Source organism: Thamnophis sirtalis, unplaced genomic scaffold, assembly GCF_051295495.1.
Source record: "Thamnophis sirtalis isolate CommonGarterSnake01/CBP01778 unplaced genomic scaffold, rThaSir2_p1.2 scaffold_6, whole genome shotgun sequence".
NCBI classification, from domain to species: Eukaryota; Metazoa; Chordata; class Lepidosauria; order Squamata; family Natricidae; genus Thamnophis; species Thamnophis sirtalis.
Window position 1 is genome coordinate 67,928,397 of NW_028261386.1, and position 20,623 is coordinate 67,949,019.

General features: G+C 35.8%; 1 protein-coding gene across 1 annotated transcript; it reads right to left on the reverse strand.

Moving 5' to 3' along the window:
• Nucleotides 1–29: 29 nt before the first annotated feature.
• EDARADD (EDAR associated via death domain) lies at nucleotides 30–15,317 on the reverse strand. Its single transcript, XM_014052635.2, has 6 exons — nucleotides 14,856–15,317; nucleotides 13,566–13,624; nucleotides 12,172–12,211; nucleotides 7,617–7,705; nucleotides 4,107–4,155; nucleotides 30–3,436 (listed from the first exon to the last, which is right to left on the reverse strand). The coding sequence occupies exons 1-6, from the start codon at nucleotides 14,884–14,886 to the stop codon at nucleotides 3,060–3,062; spliced, it is 645 nt and encodes a 214-aa protein (XP_013908110.2). The 5' UTR covers nucleotides 14,887–15,317; the 3' UTR covers nucleotides 30–3,059.
• Nucleotides 15,318–20,623: the final 5,306 nt, after the last annotated feature.

A 20,623-nucleotide genomic window follows, 5' to 3' on the forward strand; every position in this document is an offset into this window, starting at 1 on the left:
ATCTTCTGACAATAGTCTTTTAATGTCTGAAATGCATATTTTAAATAATTACAACAAAGTTGTTTAGAAAATACAGTAACGCTCTTAATAAAAACAAAAATGGGATAAAAAAAATCTTCTAAAACTGCATATCAAAAACATGTAACAAACATAACAAATTGATGATACCAGTACATACACAAAATGCTTTGAAATAAGATCTATTACAAAAAAGGAATATATTAACAAAATTAGAAGTTATAAAATTCAGCATACTACTGTAGTAGTAATAGAAAGTAATATAGTAATAGAAATGGCTTAATTTTCAAGCATAACTCTAAAGACCTACAATTATAAAAACGTGTTGCAATCAAGTATGCTTGAGTTTAGTAGAGTAGCCCAAAAGCTCAATTCCCCATAAGTATTCTTCCTGATAGCAGCATTTTTACTCCAATTTTTAATGACATTTTCCAGAGTGTATTATATCTGAAAATATTTCTTCTATTGAAAATCCAGGTCTCTCCATACTTGAGATAGAAGCTTGTTAGGAAGTACATTTAAGAATGTAGGTTTTAGGACTAAATTCCTTACAATGATAATCCATACGATTTTGAACTCACATTTTCTTATAAGTTATATTCTAATGCATTTGAGCAACTCTTCTACATTCCAGCATAGTGTTTTATTTGCATTTTATGGTTATTGTACTGAGATCAAACAATGTCTGAGATTAACATTGAACTGGCTTTCTGCCCGCATTATTGTGTGCTATAAAAACTAAAGTATGGTCACTATGCCAAGTGACTCCAATTCATTTAAAGATTAATTTCTGATAATATTTCAAGGCTATCCCTGAAATTATTAATAGATGCTTCATAATATTTTATTATAATATTGTAGAGAATATAAGTACTTTGTAATACCCTGGAGTAGCACTAGTTCTCAAACTGTCTCTGAAAACATGTTTGAACATATTTTCTAATTGCTAGAGGGAATCAGCAATTCCAATTAACGTAATCACTCTTAAAATATTTTAATATATTATCCACATTTGAGATCTAACCACTTCAATTCAAAGGCAGATAGAGATTCTGCATACTCTGAAAAAAAGCACCTATCAAGGATCTTGATAATTCTGTAATTCAAGTACACACTGTTCAGAATACTATTTATCTTAAAATGTGATGCTTTTTGCGGCACACTTAATTAGTATGCTGCTTATAATAGTTTCTCTAAAGTTAAAACACAGGTTGTTGCAAACATTAAGTGATCAGCTTTTGTATCAATCTTCTCAGAAGAGGAAAGATTTGAATGATCCCTAACATGTTAAATAATTTTTAAAATGCAGTCTTAAATCAAGGGAACATACTTCTCAGTCAGAGATTTTGAGACATTATGCCTCCTATTAAATAAGGATTTGAAATGAAGTTACAGATAGGTTTCAGAGTTGTGAGATTTTTTTAAAAAAATTGAGCTTTAAGATCAATTTGGTGAAAAGGAATTGTTGCCAGTTGCATATTCTTTCACTGAAGCACCCTCTCCTGCAAGGATCCACAAATGCAAGTTTACATTTTAGTTACCACTCTAATAGCCTAGTTTAAAAAAAGGGAAAGCTTGTTATTGCTATGATAAACTTCCTTGGCCCACTATGCTCCAGGTGAGTTGGGCAATGATGATGAACAACCAGTACAACCTATCTGGAAGACAATAGGCTGAGGAGGAATGGAACTGGGAGCAAAAAACACTTGCTGATCTACCACAATATCTGATCTATATTCTACTTTTATTCTGGCTTTAAAATTATGATAGCAGCACTGACACTGCATTCGTATATACAAATGGATTAGGTATGCCTTATCAGCTCCAGATTTTGTCAACTTTTCAAAAGATACCTTCAGGAAATTTTTCCTTCCTAGCTTCACCAGTTTAAAAAATTATTGTTTGTCCCATCTATATACTTGGCATCTCTTTGCTTTCAGTCTGTATTGGGAAGGGTGTGCTTGTATAGATTCTTCACTTTCATCACTGGGATGGCAGGAAAAAGGCAACAAACCAGGGAGGTTTGGCAATTGCCCATTTTGGCTGTCATCTAGGTGCCAAATTTTAGGGCACACCAGAATTGAAAAGATTTATATGCACAATAAGAGTATAAAATGTATCTTTCCTCATCGTTTTACAATCATTTATTTCTATAAATTTCTACAATATCTATGCCCAAAGTCAGTGGAGTAGTAGTGAACATCACATCAACCAGGCATTGCAAGTTTTGAAAAAGAAATAATTAGTACAGCTACGGACCTCAGGAAACTAATATTACCAAAGCAAGAGAAAAGACTGATAGGAAGGAACTAGGCAAGTGACTATCAGCTTTTCAAAGTTATACCCAGAAAAACAGTAACAGCGCACTCTGTGCATCAGCATGGCTACTCAAAAGATAAATATAATCATAGGAGGGGCCACAAAATGACTGACTAGGATGCCAAAATGTCTAGAATTGGCTCTCCTGAAAGATGCCCAACAATGCCAACACCTGATGCTATATTTTTATAGTTTATGATTGAAAACATGGCTTATTTCTGTACTGTTCATATATATCTTTGGATATAAAAGTTCCTTCTTCCAGGTGAAGTCATATGAGACTATCCCAGTTCTGATTTGTAGCATCTTCTGCTGGTTTGTTCATGAACAAAGGCAATCTGGAAAGGGGTGGAACAAGACCAAATGCACAGGTACAGACATGGATTATTCCTCGAAGAGGACCTCCCTTTTCCCTCCTATGTTTAATTTCTATACAATTTCCAGTCAGAAATACAGGACAAAGACTGCTAAACAGAAGTAAATGATTATGCAGTTATCCTATATAGCATGCTGATAATTTTCAATGTCCCCTTATTGCTTCAAAAATCTGAGTACTGTAGACTTTGACATCTGTAGATTCATAATTAAAGGTCGTCCTGATCACTACAAAGGGTAAGTTCAGTTTATGCTGTAAAAATAAGTATGTTGTCCTTCCCCTAGAAAAAAAAGCCCTATGCACACCAAAACCCATTCTTGGTTTTCCATATTGTCATTTTTCTCCTTTATATGTTTTTCTGATAGGCTCCATGGCCTCTTTTTGGCCATTCCTTCTCCACCCACTTCTGCAGTAGTTTTTCAATATCAACCCTTTGATATAATTTACAGAGATCGATCAGCTGCTCCACAGTTCTGTCACTGTTCCGTAACAAAAATTCCAAGGTGGGACTCTGTTGTTTTTGTTCCAGAAAGCACAACTCATCATAAGTCATTCCCCATTTGCTTGCAAAGTTTCTCCAGTTTTTCACTGTCGGGTGGGATGGATCCAATTTGATCTTCATCATATACAGCAAGTCTTCATCATTTAGTAGGTCACCGATGGTTGGCTGGTGAAATGTACACAAAGAGCAAGAGCCATTTTCTGTACATGACTTCTTCAAAGCTAGAATTACAATTATATTAGGGAGTTATTCCACTGTTTTCTGGCAGATAAAACTCTATGACATGCTTCAGATGTAATGAGCCTTGTCCATGATGATTTAGACTGTATTCTGCTTCGTTTCCCCATTTCCCCTCCCTCTCTGCCTCTTTTGCATGTCCATTTGAAGCAAATCTTTTTTGCTTCTTAAACTACAGCTTCCCATTTAAAATGATATTCTGGCTATAAAATTGGCTCATTATATCTGCACTGAACCATTGTTTGCTATGTGCTCTCCAAACTAAAGAAGGCACTGATCTTTAGTACACAAATGTGAAAAAGAACCATGTAACAAAATGACTTATGCAAAAAATGAGTGTGAAAGGTATTGTATAATTATACATAAAGAAAAAGGAAACTGCAGAGAATGTAGTAAAAGAATTCAAGGACCGGTTATGATGTCAGAGAAAATGCAAGGTGATTTTGATGACAATAAGCAGCAGAATGGAACTAAGAATAAAAACAATGAAATGACTTGGAATGAAAGGGAAGCGAGGGAATGCTGGAATGATTGTTTTAGAGATTTGCATTTGCTTTCTACAGTAATAATTCCAAGTATCCTACTTACAACAACAAGAACAACAAAAAGTGGAATCAGATAATAAATATATTTTGGAAATGTGCAGAAAGTTACCTGTAGGTGAATCACCAGCACTACTTTGAGTGTCATCATCTTCTTCTGGCTACAAACAAATACAGCCCTGTATTAATGTCATGATATGAATTTAATTTAACAAATTAAGCACCTTGAATTTAGAAAAATGTGTCATTAATATATCTCAAGGATTGGAAAGGTCAAACCATTAAAAAAAACCTAAATACTTTGAAGAAGCTGTATTTCTATAGAGGAAGATTATCATAAAAGAGAGGCACTTAATTCCTGAGTTCAGAAGGATTTTATCGTGGTAAGATAGATTTGAACAATCTGCAGCAGATGCTTTTGCTATTACAAAAAACCAACACGCTTAGATGAAGAGATTTCTCCCCTCCCGCTCTTATTGCAGCTTTAAAGATGAAAGCAGGTGGGGTTTTTCCCTTGAGATATTTTCAGTAAAGTACAGTTGGCTTTTGTATAGCGTCATTCACCTGAGAGTATCACAGAGCACTCTGGAATAGATCATAAACTGTGCATGCAAATACAGGTAAACTATGTAGTTATATAATATGCTGTAACCAGACACCTTTACTTACCTACACTTAACTGCATTAGTACATCCATTCCAAAGAAGCCACATAGATAATTTATGTGGCAAGGCCATGACAACCGTGCATACAATTCCTAATCTGCCTTTTGAGCTTGATCACAATTTGGAGAGAAGGCAGGGAGAAACCTAACACCTTCAACTTAAACCGTTTACATTTCATTTTCAATTGTACCAGGCATATTGTTTCTGCAGTACCAGCTATGCTAAATATTGAATACTTTATGTCTAGTTTTCCAAAATATTATACATGGAACAGTTTTTTCCTCTTTTTTTCTTTTTGTTACATATTTTCTTTTTATTTTCATCAGTACTGCTTAATCTTATATGACTTCTTTTAGTTCCAGCAAAGCAGGATGCCGAATGAGTCAAAATGAGGGCAATGTCAGTCTTTAAATGGCATGTTTATTTTTAAATTTTCTTTTATTTTATCACCAAAGATAAAATACAAAACAGAAAAAGAAAAATGCCACATTAACAAAACTCCAAAATTAAAACAGAGAAAAAACATTGTGTACAAAAAAAATATTTTGATTCTAATTTTAAACATAAAAAAATCCATCTCAGCTGAATGCTGAAAGATACATAAAAAAACAATATGTTCTCCTCCCTTTATGTATAAGGTCCACAAATAATTATAAATAATTAAAATGTTTCCATCCACTCCAGTCTTTAAGTGGCATGTAGAATAACAGAATAATTTATTTGGAAGGGACCTTAGAGGTCTTGTAGTCCAACCCACTGCTCAGGCAGGTAACCCTACCATTACAGTTAAATGGTTGTCTCTTCTTTAAAACCTCCAGTGTTGGAGTATCCAGAACTTCTGGAGACAAGTAGTTCCACTATCTCAAAAGAGAGTGAGACAAGGACCCAGAATGAGCATGGTCACTGACAAAATCTAAAATATAATATGAAAAATACAATTAAAGCAAGGTAAAGAGCTTATTTACTTGAGACTTCAACAGATATAGATTATCTAGATTTAAGCATAATATTGAATTAGAATTGTAGTGATGATTCAGTTGGGAAACTGAGCACAGGAAGTGGAAAGGAAAGAATAACTTGATAAGAGGGAGGTAAAAAGGGCATTGTGAGCCCCCATTTGGGACCTGGCAAGGCTGCTGGAGATCCATGAAATTGGGATTTTTCAATCAGAATCATTCATCTGGCAATATATAGTATGAAATATGGAAATGCAGGGCCAGAATTAAAGAGGGAGTATTAAGAAAATAGAGAAGAGACAATAACACAAGTTATAGAAGCAGGAATATAACACAAGAGTTAACACTGCAATATATTTATTTTATTTTCAGTGTTAAGACTTAAACAGAATTACTTCATGCACACTAAAGAGAAAATATTAGATGATTTCAATAATGCTGATGTTTCCAGGACACAAAAATCATACACTGCAGCTTGTTCACTTTGCACAGATTGCAAAGGTAACTAAACTAAGCAATATTTATAAAAAGTAAAGTTTTTATTTGTCTTAGAATTATAATTTTTATCAGATGTATCCAAATTTCCTTAATTTTTATTCAGTTTGATAATAAAAAACAAAACCAAATTACTATCCATTTGTGGGATAGTATACACCATCCAAGGTACAATTGCATTGAGAGATTATTAACTATAAAGCATTACATTTAACAATTTTCTTAAAGAAATGCTTCTTAATAAATTGCAAGACCAGACAAAACTACAAATTTGTCTCACATGTGAGGGAAGGTAAGAAAATCCAGTCTTGCCTAAAGGCAGAATATGGATTCTGCACATGTATTTCACTACTTAAGGGAAAAGAAAGAAGAGGTTGCAGCCAGAATAAGAATTTGCAATGCTTGAATCAAAATACAGCCAAAAAGGTGTTAAGTAAAATAACTAGGAATCAAAGCAGTTTGGTTGCCTTCTAGTCCTAAACTGTAATGTGGTGATTGCCTTTGGCTTGGGGCAAAATGTTGAACCCATACAATTGTGGTTTTAACAACAGACTGTTGTTGCAATTAGCCTGTGGCCTATGGAAATGTATGAATGCGGTCAATAAGTTGCCAATGCTGCAAACTTTTCATGCCTAGGTTTGCATTTCCTCAAGGACTTCTTAGTATAACATGAATCTCCTGTCTCTTAAGTTCTTAGTTAGGGCTCTCTCTGGGTATTTATTTACTAAAATATCATCTACTCTTGTGGTCTATTCTTCCTGTCCTAGACAGTTTATAACATATGGACTAAATCATTAATACAATAATAAAATCCACCCAATAAAACAAGAAATAATAAACAAACCAATTTAAAATTATTTTTAAAAACCCCATAGTTGCCGTCATGTAAGTCTGAACTCTCTCTTTAAAGACTATTTTCTTGTTTTCTATCATTTGATAGTGCACTCCTAACTTTGGGACAAGTTATTTCAGAGGGAGGATTTAGTATAAGAAAATCTATCTTGAGTCCCAGCCCCACCCCCCGATTTCTTTCAGGATGGGTACCCAGGCTTCCCTTCTTTATTTGATAGTATATGTCAGGCAGATTCTACATAAAGTAGATGGTTTTGAAGATAACAAGGGGCCAAACTGTAGTATGCCTTTCCTTCACTGAAAGCAAAGTAAATAAGGAAGTAAGTAAAATCTTATTACGGTCGAAGACCAGCAATACACATTAGTTTTTACACTATATTAAAAAATACTAACATTAAAATATAATTAAAAAGTATTGACATTAAAAGTGGATAATAACATAATGGTTCAACTGAAAGCAAAAAATATCTAAAATTCAGGATATTTTTCATGGTGTCTTCTGCCCTTTTTCCAGATTGAACCTGAGTTTGAAATTAAACTTTCAGCACTGACTTACAGTAAACTGGAGAACAATACTGAAAAGTCTAAATGTTGATAAATAACAATAAATAATATTGACAAATATTCTAATAGGATCAATAACATTTCAATTACCTGGTGTATCAAGCCAGAATCTGATGTTAGGCTTGTAATGTTAATGGATGAAATTTCCAAAGTCACTTTTTCTGTTTGGTATTCTTCATCTACAAGGCAAATATTCTTCAATGTTAGTCAGGTTTGGATCTCTTGATCAACATATTTCTAAAAAGGTTCTGTAATTCAGAAAGATTACAATGCCAATTCAAGTAATGTATCAGGGCAAGAAAGAAAGCTACAGGCATATTGTTCCATTCATAAAATTTAGCATAACCAGTGACGACTTGCCTAAAATTCTACATACCTAAGATTGCAGAAGGAACTAACCTGTGGGCACATTATCAACCATTGGCTTCCAGAAAGGATGTATTGAATGAAAGCCCTGTGTATATACAGAGTAAGTGAGGAATTGCTAGTCTCTATTATGCTAATCCTCTTTCCCCTGAAATAAAATACCATACATCCCTCTTCCAAACCATTTGATATGTCACACTTGCCTGCTAGTCACCAACCAATTACATTAAAATCATCATTTTATAACAGGCTCCCATATGAGTTGCAATAATTATTAATGATAACATTTATCTGAAATGTCATGTAACATTTTACTGGCTTCATTCCTGAATATCCGGTTATCATTAACAGGTACAAGAACAAAGCCAGATATTTTAAACTACTACTCTCATCAAATCCAGAGCAATTTCAGGTCTAAGTATAGCAGAAAGAGAAGAAGAAGAAGATGGGAAAGAAGAAAAAGAAATTGCTGCTGAGACAAACCTTGTAAAGATCAATCTTTCTCAAACTTGCCACAGTTGGAATTTACTCCAAGAATTCTAAAAACTGTCATGGTGTGTGAGCAATTTTGAGAACTTTAAACAACAACAACTCGAAATGCCCAGATCCGGGAAAGCTAATGTTAGACTGTAACTTCTAGAATATTCAGTCTGCATATCTACATGATACCACAGGAGAAAACATCCATAGTTATATCTTCTTTTTCATAGTAATCATCTTAAGTCTACCTTCTAGAACATGTATTATATTCCAAGTAATTTAATAAACATTGTTACAATGACAATTGTTACAAAAACAAAATATTTAAAAACCTTAGTTAGAGAATACTGCTTTATCAGAATAAACATTCTTATTTTTATTTTCCATTCCATAGACAAAGGAAATTTCTTCAAAATAATTATCTCTCTTTAAGTGATTTCTCTCTTGCTATTGTTTGGTTGTTTATTGATTTATTTTGGATACCATCCATACGTATTTTTAGAGTAAGTTGAGTTGAATTAGCAAGGACCAGATCTAAAACATGACTAAATTTTGTGCTGTATATCTGGACAAAAAAAAAAGTTCCACAATTACATGAATAGACTGATGATGTTCCTTCTGCCTTTATTGCTTCACACTGTATTGATTCCTACTTTGGCAGGATCTCCTAGTTTCCTGTAGATACTTTCGGTATCAGAATGAAATAAGAAAACAGAGGATCCATATGCAATCTTTTGGCTCCAGCTAATTTTTGGTTCCCAAATATTCTTCTGTGCTGGATGTCAGAGAAAGTATATATTGAATGTTGAATGTTTATTTTATTTATATGCCGCCCTTTTCCCCCGAAGGGGACTCAGGGCGGCTCACAACTCAACCAACCATATTGTTATTGCTTACCCATTGCTTTCTTATAAGTGTGCTTCAAATGTTCATGTATGCTTTTAAACATAAATGGCAAATATGGACAGATTCCAAACAGAATCCTCCAGAAGTGCAGATGACTAGTTTGGGTAAGAAGCATGCCCTCAGTGTTACTATCTATTCCCTCAATTTTAGTAGCTGGCCATGCAGGATTATTGGAAACTTAATACCTTAAGAAGATCCCTAAGAGTGAAAGAATTGCATGAATATATAAATTATATTCACAACTTGCAAAAAATCACCAAAAGGCTCAACTTCTGAAATAAAACAAAAGTCTAGGATACATGGTTCTGAAAGGTGAACTGACTTTAAATCAAAAGGAACAAGTTATTGATGTGGGATATTTGCAGATAACTACTGCTATATGCTTAGGATAGATTCATGAGGCAAAAAATAGTATTCAATGGAAAATTCCAAGTACTGCAAAGCATAAGAATTCACCTTATGGAGATGTAAAAGAATATATATTTAATCCTCAAAAAAATAGAGGTAAAACTTTCACCAAAGTGACTTTATACAAAGTCTTAGCCCTGATAAGTGACTTTAGGTTGTAGAGATCCAAGGCAGGTTAATCCCCATTTATCTTTCTACTGAACCAAGAAATGTCAGGAACATTATAATTGTTCCTTTGAGTATGAATTCCTGAAATTCCAGGCACCCCAGAGAAAATGTGGGATAAATGAATTATTCCCATTTGTAACTGAGTGTTGAACTTAGTGGTATAATACGTACAGTATGTCCTATGATCATACACAGAAATTCATAGGACTGTAGTGTTTTCCTAAATTGACAATACATAAAACATCATGCGCTTAGGAGAAGGAACAATATCTACAAAAATTGTCTGATTGTCATCGTGGCACCTTTTAGATTTTGGTCAGTATCATCTGTGCGGTCTGGTTATCTCTTATATAAGGTGTACAATATGAGAGTCTTCGAGAGGAGCAAGTCCTGGATTAAGGATGATCCTTCTGAGCACAGACTGAAATTACATTAATCTTGCTGCTGCTGTTATCCATCTGTCTACTGATGAGGCCCACCCATCAAAGAGAGTGTTTTCAATACAATTTGTAAAGTTCTGAAAAATTCTTCATGAGAAAGACTAACAGACTTCAGCAAGCCAAGCACAAGAAAGAGAGCCATTAAGTGTCTTGCTGTTGGCTTGGTATTTCATACTTACTGACCTGCCGCTTAGAGATAATATAACCTTCAGAAGAAAATAGTCCTGATGCCCTTTGTTTATCCTGTGGGAGATGACAGAACAGTAAGGCTATTGTCTTTTGTAGGAAACAATGATGTTAGCTAGATAAGCCTAAAGGATGTAGAGCCAAAAAAGACAAAGCTGCTGTGGAATAGTTACTGTGGTTCTTTAAATCAGATTTCTTTCCCTCATGAGCCACAAGGTTTTTTTTCTTGACTTGGACTGAAATGGGTTTATAGCTAAATGCTTAAATAAAATGTGTAGTTCCTTCCATCAGTTCTTTATATTGTATAACATCAATGGAATAGAAATTAATCAATGCTGTGTGCCCTTTGCAGATTAAAAATAGAACTGAGTATGATAACTCAGCATCCAGAGTAATCTGGAACCAGGCTTTTAAAAAAAGTAAATAAACAAACCAGCAACCTAAGCATCTGTAAGCATCAAATGGAATATTAGATCATCCATACCCCTTGAGTGAATAATCCCCATATCTAATGGCACGGATAATTGCAATAAAATGAAATTTGTTTTCTAACATCAATGCAGTGTACTAATTGCCTACATTCAGGTGCACTGTGATTAAGGTTGCTTGTTCTGAGGGAGGAGAAGATGAGATGGAATGTTGATACTGAACTTCAAACAAGCTTGGCTCACCACCTCCATGAGGTGGTATCAAAACTGGAAGATGGGCCCGGATAGAAAGCGATCATGCCTCAGCTGGCATGTTACAAGAAAGAAATTTGATGGTCCAGGCTGCATGGCTTGATTATACAACGTATCAAACAAAGGTAAGGGGTCTGTTAATGAAACTGCTGAATTTCCTATAGAGAAGGTGACTCAGATAACTTTAATAGCATGAGGAGGCAATGGAAACAATTATCACAAATTATGTTGTTCCATATGAAATAAGATATGCATTCTGACAGTGGAGACAGAGAATATCTATCAACACCAGAAATTTTATGATTGGGAAAGTTTATAAATATATAAAGTTTATATATAAGTATATATTAGAAATTAATTTTAAAAATTGACTGTGACACTGACTGACTCAATACAGATAGTATGAGAACAGAAACTCCTACAGGTAAGAGAAGCAGAAGAAAGTAGCTTTCTGAGGAAAAGTAGCATGGGTCAGTGAAATTGCGTCCTTCAGGGTAGGTAGTCGACTATCTCCCATACAAGATTACTTTACAAATAACTCAAGGCAACTTACCTAATAATCCTTCTTCCTGCTATTTTCTCCACAACAACCACCCTCTGAGATGAATTGGGCTGAAAGAATGATTGGCCCAAGGTCACCCAGCCATCTTTTATATCTAATGCAGGACTTGAGTTCACATTCTTCTGGTTTCAAGCCCAAGTCAATTAGACCAAACAATATCTCTGGTGATGGAATTGAGCTACTAAGATGAAAATGAACGAAGGAGAGAAAACCATAAGATATGTTCTTAATTGATGGCTTCTTGACCTTAGAAGATTTTGAAGATCTCAGAGTTAATAAAAGCTGGGAATTTCAGCAAATATATCTGGAGTCAGTTCTAGAAAATTATGAAGTCTATGAAGGGACATAATAGATTCTCTATTGTGTCATGTCATATCTAATCAAGTTTCATATTACAATATTTTTTTAAAAAAATAAGAACTGCAATCATTGTCGGTTTCTATTTTTACCTTTGGGTAATGCTGTATCTTGGACAGGATACTTTTCTATCTGTTCAGACAAAAAGAAGAAGCATATTTTTATATAATTATTTTAGATAGATTTTGAAACACCAATTATTTTGACCTATTAAGTTCTTTGTTCTGCTGAATTTGTAACCTCCCAAGCCAAATACAGTCTCCCAGCTCTTCACTGAGCTTGCCAAGTATTCAACAATTCGCATACAGTATTTATCCAGTCCCAAGTAGGAGTAGGAATCAATGAAGATTTATCAAGCCCCTTATCTGAAAGTTTAGCAGAAATTATGAAAAACTTGGGATGGGTCTGCCGGTAAAGATGACAATCTCTCACCAAATCCTCCTCCCTTCTTCAGAATCTTTCACTGAATGATTTCCAACACTTTCATCCTTATAAGATTTTGAAGCTAATACTTTAAAGAAAATAATCCTTGAGGAACAACTTCATTAAAGTTGTTCATGTCATGAATTCATGACATAGTGCAAATAATAAAACCACTACAAGGGTTCTCGAACAAATCTTGGATAATGACTCCAACCGCATCTCTCACCACTGAGTTTTTTGGTTACAACTCTTTTTTATCCACACAAACCAATCTCTGAATCAACAGAACACTCTAAATATGAATCACTGCTTAGTTATGGTCATTTTCCTTCTTGATTACAGAAATTAACACATACTAACTGCCTTGTTTCTAGTTGTTACCATTTCAAGTAATATCACCAAAAATAGCTGGTTGTTGCATAAAAAAGAGTGCACTAGCATCACTCATTCTTTATTGAGACATATGTAACTGAATGAAACAGGCATTAACTTCCCATTACAACACTTTCTTATTATTAAAAAACAGTCAAAATTCTATAGTTTTTAGAAATCTGAAACTCAGAAGTAACTTAACTAAATATTATCTTCCCCAGCACTTCATGCTATTTGTGTGGCAAGCTAATTAACTATTTGGGAAGATCACAAAGGAAATGATTGGATGGTCATGTCCCTGGACTTATTTCAGAGCCTGTATCTTGTCATATCTTAATTACTGAACTTTTCTATGAGTATAAAATAGTATGTACTATAATAGCAACCAACAAGTAAAATAAGTAAATTAATAACCAAGTTAGTGGAAGTAATGTTTCCTTTGAATCAGTCTCAATTTCTGATAGATGTAGTTTTATTTTCAACATAAAAATGTTGCCAATACCTTTTAGTAGGATGTTTCTTCAACTTCCCATTGTAATCCACAACCCTTCCATTTTCTGGTAACCCTCATCCAAATGTTAACCAGCTCTCACTCTGCTTAAGCTTTTCAAACTTAGTCAAAGTCAGTTAGGTAAAATCACTTAGCTGGGCAACTAGCCAGTTCAACACATTCACAAAAGACAGTACTTACATTTTCTGAGGATAAAGTGCTAGGGTCAGTGTCTTCTACTGGTTCTTTAGTTGCTTGATCTGATGGGAAAAAGCCAAAAAGGGGCTTAAGCTTACAGTCATCAACATTTTAGAGATATTTATTTATTTATACTTTGATTGCTTACTAATTACATACACAGTCATTTTGCTGCAAACCCCACAAAAGAGGTTCATATCCTTGTTTATCCCAACTGGGTGAACATCCTTTAAAAAATGGCTTGCTCTTGTATGTTCTTGCATATGTTCATGACAGATGATCATGTGTCAGTTCAAATATAACAACCTTGCTCAATAAACACAAGTCTAAAAGCCATATTAAATTTAAAAAACAGGAAAATTTATTATAGTTTATTTCACAAATGGTTTTAATTTACATTAATCTTCTAAACTATTTGAGTATATAAAAATCAGCATAAAATATCTTGAAACCATTTAAGTTGTTCATTCACATTTCATTTATACTATGTATTTCAGTTTTCAATAAGTTCTATAAAAAGGGTGTCAGTTATCCTACATTAAATACTTGATTTTCCTCCTTAAAAAGTGCAGATTATAATATCCTTTTTCCCACTTTAAAGTGGTAGATTTTTTTTCCTGCTGAAGGATATAAAGTTGAATTCACAAAAGTTATAGCATAAGGCAACCTTTTATAACAATTTCGCTACACTTCAGAGGGATGCTGCAGGGCTTAATTTATTTAGCATTTGAGTGAATGATTCATCAGACTTTGAGAATATGAGGCGCTCAAAAAAGACTTTAAAAAAACTCAAAAGTCATTCTCAATACAAAGCCTAAAATACGAAGAAGGGGAACACTGAGACTCTTTCAAAACCGAATCCGTGTGCCTCTTGTCAGTACGCGGTGGGTAATTTCGAGGAACAAAATCTCAAATCGGAGAAGTCAGGGGACAAAGACTTTCATCTAAGAAGAACGCTGCCTTTGCCAGAAATAGCAAAGTAGCAATGCAAGTAGTCATGCTAAATAATACGAGAGGCAGAGAGCTGCTCGCCTTTGGCAGAATCCCGCCAACGAAGAGAAGCTCCACAAAGCCGGTGGGAGGATCAGTGTCCACCCAGGGAATCCGCCCGCCCCCCTTCCTCCCCCCGCACTGCAAAGGCCACTCCAGGGTCCCGCCTCCCTTGCTCTGCCCGGCCCTCCTTCCGGTGCCCGCAGTGCCCGTCCGCAAAGGGCGCGCAGCCCACTGTTCCCGTGCCTCTGCACTGAGGCGCGGGCGCCCGTTGCCGAAGACTTAGGCGACGCGGGTTTTTACCTTCGGGCGGAGCGATGGCGGGAGCAGCCATTGGGGGCGAGGAGGTCGGCCAAGCCGTGGTGAGCTGAAGGGCTTTGGCACCTGCGATCGGCCCGCCGTTCCCCTCTCGGACCCTGCCGCTTTCTCCTACTACTTCCTAGTTAGCTACCGCTGGGCGCTTCTACGCTTCCCCCTCCTGTAGGGCGAGAGAAACCTTGGAAGGGAGCGGAAGCTGCAGGTAAAGCCCGAGCGAGCAGGGGAAGAAGCCTCTGCGGGGCGGGGGAGATACGCTTTCCCCACCCCTCAAAGCCACGGCGGTCTGCCTAAGCGTGTTTTCTCCCAAGCTTTTCCCAGCTCGATCGGCGACTTCTCAAAAAACATGCGTGGCCCCTGAAAAAATGCCTTGTAGCATCCGTTTTCCCCAGGCAAAGCGGAGTATCTTAACTGACTTGCAGATTGTCCACCTGGAGGAGTAAAATTCAGGATTAGAAATAGTCACTGAAAACAATCCCTCCTTTTGATAAAGTACAGGTAGTCCTCGAGTTACAACATTTCACTTAGTGACCATTCAAAGTTACAACGGCATGAGGAAAGTGTCTTATGACTTATTTCTGAGGACACACTTAGGACTGATGCAGCATCCCCATGGTCATGTGATTTACATTCAGATCTTGACAACTGACTCACTTTTATGATGGATGTAGTGTCCCAGAATCATGTGATCCCCTTTTGCGACCTTCAGACAAGGGAAGCTTAACAGCTGTTTTACTAGTTGAAGAACTGCAGTGATTCACTTAAGAAATGGGACAAGGAAAGTCGTAAAATGGAGCAAAACTCATCTAACAAATTTCTCACTTAGCAACATAAATTTTGGGCTCAGTTGTGGTCATAAGTTGAGGACTACCCGTATATGAAGTGTCATCATTGTTAACCTTTAACACTGGATAATGTTATAAAATGTTTTTGCTTAGCCTGCAACCTGAAATATATCTGTGACTAAGATCTCATTGATTTGGCTGAGTTGAGTTCTCAGTAGCCATAGGACTGTGTTGTAAGAAATATAAGAACCTTTCAAAAACAAACTTTTTAAGAACATACTTAGAGTTTGCAATTGAAATACCTGCCTACAGGGCTTGTAATTTTAAATATTTCTGCTTACATTGGGTTTTCCCAAAAAATGTTTCATAGCATTCTCACACCAGTTTTCTCAAAACATTGATTTCATATAGATGATTAATAATTCTAAAGATTTTTTTATCAGCATCAAATACAATATGTAATAAATTGTGCAATCAAATGGTCATTAATATGAGCCTGATAATTTGCAGTCATAAGGCCTTTCTGAACTGAAATGCTGTCCTCTCATCCTTGAGTTGGAAAAAGCTCTCACAGCATAAATTTGCTATCTCCATTGCTAGAAAACCTGCAGATAATATTTCAAGTCATTGCAAACCTCTGGTTTCCTTCAACTTAAAGGTTGGCACAGACTTCTATATGTACATCCTGGGGCTACACTTGATACAAGAGCAAATGTCATTTCAGTTAAGGACGTAAGGCTGTCTCAGTTGTGAGAGACCAATATGAAGACAATGTCATGAGAACATAGCTGAAAAAAGATGTTTCCAGTGAATTATTTATGCCGTAATTATGTGCAAGTGGACAATTCTTACTGAAACTTGCTTCTCAAGATTATCACATTGTACTACTAACATTTCCAAGGTCTTGTCTGGCAAAAAAGGTTCAGTCTTTGTTCGCCAACCATGATTTAAAGTCGGTTGCATGCTGAAACATATCTGGGATAGTGTGATCAGAAGACCAAAAGTAAAATGTGATGCATTATTTCATGTAAGTTTACAGACTCATTAATATTAATTCATATCTCAATTTTCTAAGAGACCAAGCAAAGATTTTTTTTTAAAAAAAGGTTAGAAATTAGTATCTGCAAAGCTTTTCCGTAATTTCCAATAACTGGAACACTTCTTATTTCCTATTGTGCTGTTACATTGTATGCAAAATAATTTTCAAATCAAACCAAGTTACTAGTGCCTAATAAGCATTAGACACTCAGTCAATTGAAAGTTAGAAATCGTTTTTTTTCCTTCATCCCCATCTACTATTGCACCACAAAGGACATACACACAGCAGCAACTAGGAAAATAAAATGAAAACTACACTGTTTAGAGACCTTTATTACCAGATACTATTTCAATGATTCTTGTTCTGCCTATTGTATCTCCCCCATATATGCCATATATGGTTTTTCAAAAATCCAAGTGACCACGTGATGGCACTAAACAACTGCATTTATTTATCTTTTTGCTAAACCTGGCTCATGGATATACCATATGTACCCTGAGCCACATTGACTGATGATAAGAAGCTTTGCATTTTTAGAATGATTCAAAAGAAGAATCATTGGCATTGGCTTTGGTGTCCTAGGCCAGTGCCTACTCAACCATAGCCTGAAGCCAGCACAGCTCTTGGTTATTAGCTAGTAATTGTCTGGATTTTTGCAGCTTTGCTGTGATAGCCCTGCTGAAATATTTGTGGAGATGCAATAAGCTTTGAACACAAAACTTAGTTCTCTTGAATATTCTGCTGCTCATGTTAGTCTTCTTGGCTGGCTGGGATAGGACTCCTAGCCTGAGGCATTATCCAGGAGTTGAGATTGTGCCTGGGCTCAGATCCCATTCTGGCAAAACCGATAATTTTCCTCAACAATAAATGAGCTAGTAAATACTTTTGACTCATTGATTTAATTGGGTTTTCTTTATCTAATTTTAGGATTTGTATGGAATGAACATATTAAGTCATATTTATGTAGAAATACTGAAAATTCAAAACGGTTCACATATTTTAAGTATCACTATACATACATAACAAATGTGTACACTATCCACTTTAGAAGCTGTGTGCAGTTAACAATCAAAAGAATAAACACTATAGAATGAGCAAATCCTAATCCCATTTTTTAAAAAATCCATACCAACACCATAAATAAAAACATCTGTTTAAACAATCTTCAAAAAGCACCCTATAGTGATTTTCCAAACTATCTGCAGAACAATTTGGTCTTAATGACTGTGAGCAAGGCCAGCAGATTGTTCCACACAAATCCAAGGTTGTCAACTGCTCCACAAATGTGGAAGCTACCGCTGAGGACTACCTTCAGGCCACCAATCTCCTTCATCCCATGATCCTCAGCATCTCCTCTCTGAGTGAATGCACAGGATGGAAGCATTGATTTCTTGATTGATTGTGGAAATTTGGTCCTGGAGATACAGAGCCAAGCCACGTAGGGCTTTACAGGTTAAATTTGACCTGGAAACCTACTGATAACCAGTATTGCTACCATAGCATTGAAGCTACACTGGTAAACCTTCTCACCCCCATTAGCAATAAGGTGCTGTATATTTGACTAGTAATACAATACAATAGTAGAGTTGGAAGGGACCTTGGAGGTCTTCTAGTCCAACCCCCTGCCTAGGTAGGAAACCCTATACCGTTTCAGACAGATGGCTATCCAACATAGTTTCAGTTTTCATTTTCAAAAGTAGTGTAATAGTGCATCGTAATAGCCTAATTGCATGCTGAAGATATTATAAATTATTGCCATAAGCATATCTAAGGCAGAAAACTTGCAGCTGCCATACCAAACTATTCACTCAGAACATTAAGCATAGTATCTTCCTTTCTTCAGTATGCAGCTATTTATCTTGGCTGGTAACACAACCCTAATCTTGATTTCTCGATTAGACATGTCCCAGATGAGTGTTGCTGGGATTGCAAACTAAATGAACTTGCTTGAAAAACATTTATGGCAATTGTTATTACACAATGTAGTCTTCATGAGATAATTGTTTCTGCTGCTGCTTTCTCTGTTCAATGAATGCTAAGCCAAAGGAATAAGTATGTTATGGATTTCTTTATTATAAATGCCACATCTTTTATCTTTTTTTATAACAGCTGCAAATGGAAATGTTTTAATTATTTCTCTATTTTATGCACTTTCTAAGTCATGAAGGTGCTCATTGATCTTTATAATTTCTTTTTTTTTTTTAAGAGAGTCATTCCTCATTCAATTCATTTACAGTGGTAACCTGAATTTCTGAGCACTGGAAAACAATAATAATATAAAACCTCTGAAAGTCAGGAAATCTTATGAATAGCAGTTCCCACTTTTCATTGTGGTTTGGAGATATCACTTTTCCATCTGCAAAATTATATGATCTGTCCAGGACAGAATTTGTCTCTAGATCAGGGGTCTCAACCCCTGGTCCATGAATCGGTGCTGGTCCATGGAGTTTCAGAAACCGGGCAGTGCAAACAAGTAAATCCCCATCCACGGGATGCAGGCAGCATATGAAACCTCATCCCCTCTGGTCCGTGGGAAAACCTGTCTCCACCAAACTGTGCCTTGTGCCCAAAAAGTTGGGAGCTGCTGCTCTAGATTACTATGGATCAGCAATCCTATATACCGGTATATTTGCTGGAGAATAGGCAGCCCATTGAACATAGATAGTTTTTACAAAAATAGGAAATAAAAAAGGGCTGTGTCTATAATCTCCAGAATCTTAAAGATGAATTATAAAATCAGAAGTTATAGATCTGATTAATAATTTTGAAATAAAATGAGTAAGAAACATGAATAATATCAACAATTTCAGTAAAAATTATTCTTAGATTTTCAATGTATAATGGCAAGCCCTCTGTATCAACAAATAAGACAGTGCCCTCTAGTGATTCTCAATCCAATAATACTGTCAAATATAGAAAATTGTAGTTTTGGGCTTAAAAATAAAAATGCCTTTTAAGATTTATTGGTGCAAATTAATTTTTAAAAATAAAATTAAGCATTCTTTGTAATTAGAAGAGTAAGATATAGTATTCTAAATAGTCTGTCAGGTTCAAAGGACACTGTTGTATAGCTCATCAAGAGACATAGATATAGCTCTGAGTCCCAATCTGGTAGCACAGAGTCTAAAACAATGGGGGCACTGGAAATCCATTCTTGTAGCAACTGTGGATATTATACTGTGATGCTGCTCATAATTTTCTATCAGTTTTTGGTAGCATCTGTCTTCAAAGTTGATAGACACTCGCCAGTATGTTGTGTCTGCAGCTTTAGCTTCTAGCTCACTTGGCTGGATGTTAAAATGGCAAATGGGTTACTTTTAAAGCGTCTATATAATGCTTCATGGTCAGCCTTGAGGTCTCTTCCCAGACTCTAATGCACTATAAGAGCAACTGGTGAGGCATATAGCGGTCTTCCATTCTGATGAAATGCCCCATCCATCTCATCTAAGTTCTGATAATCAGGTGTTCAATGCTGGACTCATATAAGATCCAAAATCTCCAGGTTGGAGCACAGTCATGCCAACAAATGCTGAGGATGGAAAGGAGAGCGCACATGTGAAATTTCTCCAGTTGATTGATGTGCCTTCAATACAGATTCTAGCAACCACATTCCAATAGGAGGAGTGGGATGACCATAGCTCTGTAGAATTTTAGCTTTGTGGAGATATTGATGTTTTGTTGATTGAGCACTCTAATATGCAGCCACTCATGTGCCTTGCTAATCTGAGAATCAATTTTTTGTCCAAAGACCAATCCCTCATGATGCTTCCCAAGTATTTGAAGCTGTTTACATTTATCAATTAAGTGTTGTCAACAATCATCAGTTTCTAACCAATGACATCATAAGAATTTTCTTCAATTAAAACATGAGACTAGTTTTGCTGGATGAAGCCAAAGCTTATTGACGATTCCTGGTTGTCTTTCTGCATCTT

Excerpts from the sequence above, each read along its gene's own strand:
- EDARADD (XM_014052635.2), bottom strand. The coding sequence starts at position 14,886 with ATGGCTGCTCCCGCCATCGCTCCGCCCGAAG. Across the intron at positions 7,706-12,171 it reads AGATACAGCATTACCCAAAG|ATGAAGAATACCAAACAGAA; the intron begins GTAAAAATAGAA and ends TTTGCCTTGTAG. Across the intron at positions 4,156-7,616 it reads ATTCTGGCTTGATACACCAG|CCAGAAGAAGATGATGACAC; the intron begins GTAATTGAAATG and ends ATTTGTTTGTAG.